Genomic DNA, 8,055 nt, shown 5'->3' with positions numbered 1-8,055 from the left:
CATTATTTTATCTCTTACTTATTCATCAAGCATTTCTTTATATCTCCTTTTGATACTCTCATTGATAGAATTTAATATTCATACCCACAGAATAATAGAGTCACGAAAAGAATAAAAACATTGGACACTTGGAATTAATAATGATAGATCATGAATTACTGCAAGTAATATTTTTAAGATTTCGTGGCAATATTACCAACAACAAAAGGAATTCATAAGATCAAACATTTTCACATGTAACATTCCTACGGAATCTTAACATTTAAGATAAAAATTAAATAAAGCATATAATTTGCTTACATATATATAATTTTTTATCCAAATATTCCACGAAAAATTTTGCATAACCTATATTAAGTGTTTTGCACATTTAAATAAAATTATGTGTAAAAATGATACTACAAGCTATAAAATTATAGTTTGTGTTTAAGTGATATAATTATTTATTTTTTCTCTCGTTTTAAAATTATATAACGTCTTCAAATATTTATTATTACTCTCTACACTTTGCCTTCAAATATTTAAAGAGTAATGTTATGTGTACCTATTTTTTATACATAATTTATGTATACAGTGATGTGTCATTATGTAATTAGGTGATTTTAAAATATGTCATCATATGATAAAGAAATATCTAATAACATAATAACATCTCATCTGTGTATATTAATTGTGTACTAAAAATAGGTATACATAGTTTTATTGATATTTAAAATCATAAATTGAGATGAAATGATTAAGCAGGATAAGCATAATGTAGCACTAGAAGGTGAAAATTATAATTTGAAAAGATTGAAGGTGGAAAAGGAATTGTGAATTGTAGAGTTTGGTAGCCGTCATTCGTTGCACCATCCACTCCCAAGGGAAAATTAAACACCAAATGCTGCCGATCTCTCTCCCCTCATTGCAATTACACCTCTCCCGTCTCCACCATTAAATGCTATTGCACCCTCTCAATACGCTCTGCAATAACTCCTCGCTGCCTCATTTTTCTCCATCTCTTCCTCTCTTTCTTCTTTCTTTTACCCACTTTTGCTATTGCACTCTCTCTCTAAATTCTCTATCTTCTTCTTTTCTTTCTTCGTGTTAGTCTCCATATTCCTAGCCCCTATTTCTCTCCCTGTCTCAACACCTAAAACTAATTCCTTACTGTACCAGCTTAAATCAAACCACCACAAAGAAGCACTTTTGGAGCTTCAACAGTTGATTTTCCGGCATCACAGGTGATGGAAAACAGATCTAAACCCTTATAAGTTTTGAGGCATTTTTAGGGCTTTTTGGGGGTTGTGTCGTGTTAGGTCAAAATCTTTGTGTAAGCAAGTTTTTGTTTTTGGATACTATTTCACTCTTCTTTGCTTTTAGCAATTTTTCAGGGTCAGTGGTTTTGCAAATCCATATCTTTATCAGATAAAATATTCTCATTTGGCTCTGATTCTATTTTGTTTTACGTTTTTATTCTCTTGATGCAGATAAAGCTAAAGAAAGGAATGAAAATAAGGTGGTTTTGAGATAGACAGAGAAGGCATAGTTGGATCTTCCGTGATCTTCGTTGTGCGTTTTTTGGGTCTAAACCTGATTTTTGTCCGTGAGGGGGCGTATCAAATTTGTCAACTCGATCTTTCTATTAATATTCTGTTTCTCGTGCATTGGCGCGTAAAAATCAGATAGGTTTAAGCAGCTAGAGTGAGACAAAGAGAGACTCTTTTCAACGGCCAAGAGAAATCATAAGTCAGCTCTCCTTGTTTTTTTCCTTGTAGTAACCTATTTGCTTTGCACAGACACCTGCATGGAATCTAGCAATACTTACCTTCCCTGATTTCTATATAAAACCCCAAACCAAACATCACCAAATACAGTAGAAACAAGAGTGGGGAAGCCATATACAATATAGGGTTTCTGGGTCTGAAAATATGCCAACAGGAGTTATGATCCCGGCGAGAAATGTGCCGTCAATGATCGGTAGGAACGGTAATGTTGGTGGACTTGGATCATCATCAGGACTTTCCCTCGGTCAGGTCAGGCTTGAACGTTCTTTGCTTTGCTCTTATGAATCTAAAGTTTGGATGATTTTTTCTTCCTCTTGTCTGTTTCATGTTAAATAATCGATTTTTCTGCTTTGTTTCTTCATTTTCGGTGAATGCAATGGATTACAAGATTTTTGAGTTTTGGGTTTGTTTTATCATTTCTTCTCACATTAACGGCAGATCTCTTGTTCATCTCTACTTTCAATGACTTGAATTTTTTTTTCATTATATTTGTCTTCTGCTCTTAGCGAAACTAATTTGCTTTTTGAGGCAAAATCCATCTCGAAATTTGCAAAAACGCGTAAGGGCTTTTGCTCTGCAAACACAGTCGGAGAGAAATTTTGATTTAAACAAATAGAATCTTAACATGAGTCCAAATTCTATGCTTGACTTAACCTAGCCGATCGTTTACATTTTCAATAAAAATAATGTCAGATAGGGAAATTTATCTGTCTTCTTGTCTAGCATTATGGTCCTGGCAAACTTCTTCTCTTATATTCACACTCTCTCTCCTACATATTTATGTGTAGCGACATCCGTTTGCATTTTTTTTCAGTGGAATTTTTCCATTGTGTTGTTAGACTGAAAACCCATAAGCTTCGGAATCTTAAAGATCTGTAGAAATGTTCCAGCCAAACATGATGGAAGGTCAGCTTCACCCTTTAGACATGACCCAGAACACATCAGAAAGCGATATTGCTGCTCGTTTAAGAGATGACGAATTTGACAGCACTAAATCTGGTAGCGAAAATCACGAAGGTGCCTCCGGTGATGATCAGGAACCACGTCCAAAGAAGAAGAGATACCATCGCCATACTCAACATCAGATCCAAGAAATGGAAGCGTAAGCTTTATGTTCAGTAGTCTCTTTGTTCAACTTTTATTACATAAATTAAAAAAAATTCTGCTTTTAAATTAGTTTCTTCAAAGAGTGTCCTCACCCCGATGACAAGCAAAGGAAGGAACTCAGTCGTGAATTAGGGCTAGAACCTTTGCAAGTCAAATTTTGGTTCCAAAACAAGCGCACTCAGATGAAGGTATATAACGCTTATTCATAGCTTTTGCTTGTTCTTACAAATATAAAACTCGATCTACCTTTTTTAAAGGATTATTATCTGATCTTTGTTCAACGTCAGTACCTGATTAGTTTAATTCGATATCTAATTTACTTTGTATATATTGTTCAACAGACCCAGCATGAGCGCCATGAGAACACACAGCTTCGATCTGAGAACGAAAAGCTTAGGGCTGACAACATGAGGTACAGAGAAGCTCTTAGCAATGCTACATGTCCCAACTGTGGAGGTCCTACTGCAATAGGAGAAATGTCTTTCGATGAACATCATCTCAGGCTTGAAAATGCTCGATTAAGAGAAGAGGTATAAGAAGGCTAGTGATTGTTGATGCCTTTTGTCTTCACAATTTTATTTAACGGAAAATTTTCGTTTTTTGTCAAATCATATTCAGATTGATCGCATCTCAGCCATTGCGGCTAAGTATGTTGGCAAACCTGTGGTGAACTATCCACTTCTTTCTCCACCGATACCACCTCGTCCACTTGACCTTGGAGTTGGAAATTTTGGTGGGCAACCAGGCATTGGAGGAGAGATGTATGGGGCTGCAGACCTCCTTCGATCCATTAGTGCCCCAACTGAGGCAGATAAGCCGATGATAATTGAGCTTGCAGTCGCAGCTATGGAGGAACTAATTAGAATGGCCCAGGTGGGAGAACCACTCTGGATGAGCAGTATTGATGGAACCACAACTGTGCTAAACGAAGATGAATATGTCAGGATATTTCCTAGGGGAATTGGTCCTAAACCAACTGGGTTCAAATGCGAGGCATCTCGAGAAACTGCTGTTGTTATCATGAACCACATTAGTCTTGTTGAAATCCTGATGGATGCGGTAGGCTTAATTTCTTTCACTACCTTTGGGTTTCTATAATTTTTACTGTTATGTATCATGGGAACTGGCATGTGATGAATTTTGTTTTTGTATATAATAGGATCAGTGGTCGACTGTATTTTCCGGCATTGTCTCAAAAGCAATGACTCTAGAAGTACTCTCAACAGGTGTAGCAGGGAACTACAATGGAGCCTTACAAGTGGTATAACACTGGATTTTATTTCCTTTTTAACCCTTATTCTAGTTTAGCATGAAATTCTTTTGGAAACAATATACAAGCTTATTATTTTTGTTGATTTTATGATTTAAAGATGACATCAGAGTTTCAAGTTCCTTCACCACTTGTTCCAACTCGTGAGAGTTATTATGTAAGATACTGCAAACAACATGGAGATGGGACCTGGGCAGTAGTTGATGTTTCTTTGGACAATTTGCGCCCCAGTCCAGCCGTTAGATGCCGAAGAAGGCCATCAGGATGTTTGATTCAGGAAATGCCTAATGGATACTCCAAGGTAAATCATTTTAAGTTGATTACTTGAAACTAATTTACACAATTTTATATTGAGAAGTAATCTTCGGGAAATTTCTACCCTTGACTTTCATTTATGTATTAGGTGATATGGGTTGAACATGTTGAGGTTGATGATAGAGGTGTACACAATCTGTACAAGCAGCTAGTGAGCTCTGGTAAAGCATTTGGTGCAAAACGTTGGGTTGCCACCCTAGATCGACAGTGTGAACGCCTTGCCAGTGTCTTGGCAACAAATATTCCAACGGGTGAAGTGGGGGGTAATACAAGATATTTGTTTTTGTTCATCTTTTGATCATGAGGAGTTTGTACAGAAAATTTGCATTACTGAAATTTATTCATTATACGTTAACTAGTGATTACGAATCAAGATGGGCGAAAGAGTATGCTGAAGCTGGCTGAAAGAATGGTGATTAGTTTCTGTGCTGGAGTGAGTGCCTCCACAGCTCATACTTGGACGACATTATCAGGAACAGGAGCTGATGATGTTAGGGTTATGACCAGAAAGAGCGTAGATGATCCAGGCAGACCCCCTGGTATTGTGCTCAGTGCTGCAACTTCTTTCTGGCTCCACGTTCCACCAAAAAGAGTTTTCGATTTCCTTCGCGATGAGAACACTCGAAATGAGGTACATGAATAATGAGAATACAAAATGGGTATAAAATGATTTATTATCAATAGTGTTATTATATATTTAATTTAAAATCACCTAATAACATATTATCTGTGCCTATTTTGTATACACGGTTGATTAATAATTTACTTTATTTTATCGCCATATTTGATACTATGGCCTATGTTAAACGGAAACTCTTTTCATAATTGCAGTGGGATATTCTTTCAAATGGTGGAGTCGTCCAAGAAATGGCACATATTGCAAATGGTCGGGATACAGGCAATTGTGTGTCTTTACTTCGAGTGAATGTAAGTCACAAATGAGGCTTATTGTTTTTGTATCATCCAGTTCTTGCATCTTTAGAAACAGTATTTAACTGTTGATAAATTAACAAATAATTCATATGAAATTTGGGTGTAGAGTGCAAATTCAAGCCAGAGCAACATGCTGATTTTACAAGAGAGCAGCACTGACCAGACGGCCTCTTTCGTTATTTATGCGCCTGTGGATATTGTTGCTATGAACGTAGTACTAAATGGAGGAGACCCTGATTATGTTGCCCTTTTACCTTCTGGATTTGCAATTCTTCCTGATGGAACTACTGGCGGCATTGGAGAAACTACAACTGGTGGATCTCTATTAACTGTTGCATTTCAGATATTAGTTGATTCCGTTCCAACAGCAAAACTGTCCCTTGGATCTGTTGCCACTGTCAACAATTTGATTGCGTGCACAGTTGAGAGAATCAAGGCTTCTTTGTCTTGCGACAATGCATGAACCTTAAAGTTTCAATTGTAGGTAATTTCTTAATCTTCTTGGAGGCTCATGTGTGCTTTGCATACTGATCACTTATTTGTTACTGTTGCAGTTACAAAAGAAGAAGGAAAAAAAGATATAAAGATATGGAGAAGATAAAAGAGGTGGTGGGAAGTTGGCTTAAAAACTATGGAGAGAAGTCAAGAGCGCACCTTACATGATCCTTTTGGAGTTTGTATAAGAACACATTACAAACTGAAGGATTAGAGGTTCGGGTATTGACTTCCTCAAAACAAGATTAGAAAGAAAAAGAACGTTAAGACCTTGTTAGAATGGTTGGATTCTCCTTCACCATGTTTTGTTTGGTTTTATTGTTAGGAGTTTAGGGATAATTTTGTGTAAGTGGGGATTTAGTTATCTTCTTTTTTTTTTTTCTTCTTCTCTTGTTGTATGTGTGTTTTCCAAACTCTTAGTCGGTGGAAAAGCTCTCACCTACTAACAGACATTTGCTTCACTTTTTCCATTTCATGAGCTGTTATTGAAATAGACTAGTTATTTTTTGTGATAAATATGTCTTTTTCAAAGGTTTCTTTGTTCTATAATTTAAACAACTTTTTTTTTTTGGAAAATATTAATGTTATAATATGAAAACAAATACAGAATACAAGGGACATACCCCAGGAGATGCTAATACAAAGGGTTGAAACAAAGGCTTAAAACTTTTCCCTATACAAATGCAATACCAATACAAGATGTGAAAGGATGAGGTTCACCCAAACATTGGTCTAACAAACAATTATATGATTTCTCCTCTCAACTTTAACCCCCATCACAAGAAAATGTTTGAGATCAAAAAGTGCAAGTCCAATGAAACAACAATCCAAGAATCCAATACAAAAGATGATACCTAGTTGTGGCACCATAATATCTAACTTGGAGGTTCTGTCATGAATGTTAGCTTGAACAAGCCTTCAAATGTTAGTAATGATGACCTTGCTGGAGTTATGATGTTGATGGAATATTCCGTTATTCGACTCATACCATAGAGAATAAACTGTTGTTGAGAAGACTACCTCTGAACGGATATTCGTGAAGTCATCTTTGCAGCATGGTAAGTGACAACCCATTGAAGCAAAGAGCACCATAGGAAAGTCAGTTAGGCCATAAGTGTCTTGCTTGAGACTTCCCTCCATACATAGGAAGAGAAAGTACAATTGAAGAAAATGTGCCCGTGGGATTCAAAAGAGGATTTGAATAGCATACACTCAAATGATGCAATAAGGCCATTGATTTGGAGATAGTCCATGGTGCAAAATCTCCCTTGAGAGGCCAACCAACCAAAAAATTATAAAATTTTGGTGTAAATCTTCAGAAAAAATTTTATGCTACTCTAAAACTTTGATAAAATTGAAAAGACATAATAGAATTTTCGAAAAAAAAAAATCATTTACAATCAAAATAATTTTTTTAATCAAAACGCTGCACAAAAATAAAATATCAAATTCAAACTCTTTACTGGAAAATCCTTATTCTATGATCTTTAATAATTTCCAAACTCATCTATAAAATTACTAAATTTTTGTTACACAAATAGACATGTTAATGAACATCCACAAAAATTTTCAAACAAAAATTAAATCAATTTATTTTTCAAAACAATTAACCAGGGCACAGTATTAAACTATTTAGAATTCAGAATCTTTACTAGACAGTCTTTATTATATAATTTTTATATGATTTAATAGAATTATGAATGGATCTTCATGAAATTTTAGAATCAAAATTAATTCAATTTCGTTTTTTAAAAAATCAACAAAATTGAAATATAAATATTGTCCAAATTTTTTGTTTCTAAAATGCACAAGCACAATTCTAACTTTAATACTATTTTAACATAATTAAAGCTTAAACTATCAATAATTCAAAAAATGAAATCAAAATTCCTAAAATCTAACTTACTCAAGTTCTTAAGAAAAATAGGTATAACATAATTTATGCAACACTTTTACTTTCCCTCCTTCAATTGCAAAAAGTGTAGAAAAATTGAGTATTTTAATTGGGAAGAAAACTCTTGGAATTAATAAAAATCTGAATTTATTAATTTTGAAATTTGAAGGAATAAGAAATCATTTAACTTAAATCCCTTAATTATTTCTTACCTCTTTATTTATGTAATCATATTTCTTTTTCCTCCTTAGGTTTGAAATATGAAGAGCTGATAA

General features: G+C 34.8%; 1 protein-coding gene across 4 annotated transcripts; it reads left to right on the top strand.

Annotated features, from left to right (window-relative positions):
* The first annotated feature begins 884 nt into the window (after positions 1-884).
* LOC123195592 (homeobox-leucine zipper protein HDG2-like) lies at positions 885-6,402 on the top strand. 4 transcript variants are annotated; one of them, XM_044609388.1, is made up of 13 exons: positions 885-1,223; positions 1,470-2,015; positions 2,657-2,868; positions 2,944-3,061; positions 3,215-3,403; positions 3,492-3,932; positions 4,033-4,134; positions 4,244-4,444; positions 4,547-4,721; positions 4,818-5,089; positions 5,290-5,385; positions 5,498-5,875; positions 5,946-6,402. In XM_044609388.1, exons 2-12 carry the CDS (start codon positions 1,911-1,913, stop codon positions 5,852-5,854), a joined length of 2,268 nt encoding a protein of 755 aa, XP_044465323.1. In that variant the 5' UTR covers positions 885-1,223; positions 1,470-1,910; the 3' UTR covers positions 5,855-5,875; positions 5,946-6,402. The 4 variants fall into 4 exon arrangements, with proteins under 4 accessions (XP_044465323.1, XP_044465322.1, XP_044465324.1 ...); XM_044609387.1 differs by having other exon boundaries at positions 887-1,223; positions 5,498-5,871; XM_044609389.1 differs by having other exon boundaries at positions 888-1,223; positions 2,606-2,868; positions 5,498-5,871.
* Positions 6,403-8,055: the final 1,653 nt, after the last annotated feature.

The sequence above is a fragment of the Mangifera indica genome, chromosome 14 (assembly GCF_011075055.1).
Source record: "Mangifera indica cultivar Alphonso chromosome 14, CATAS_Mindica_2.1, whole genome shotgun sequence".
In the NCBI taxonomy this organism is placed as follows: domain Eukaryota; kingdom Viridiplantae; phylum Streptophyta; class Magnoliopsida; order Sapindales; family Anacardiaceae; genus Mangifera; species Mangifera indica.
The sequence above is the reverse complement of the archived record's forward strand: the minus strand, read 5'-3'. Positions and strand labels throughout refer to the sequence as shown.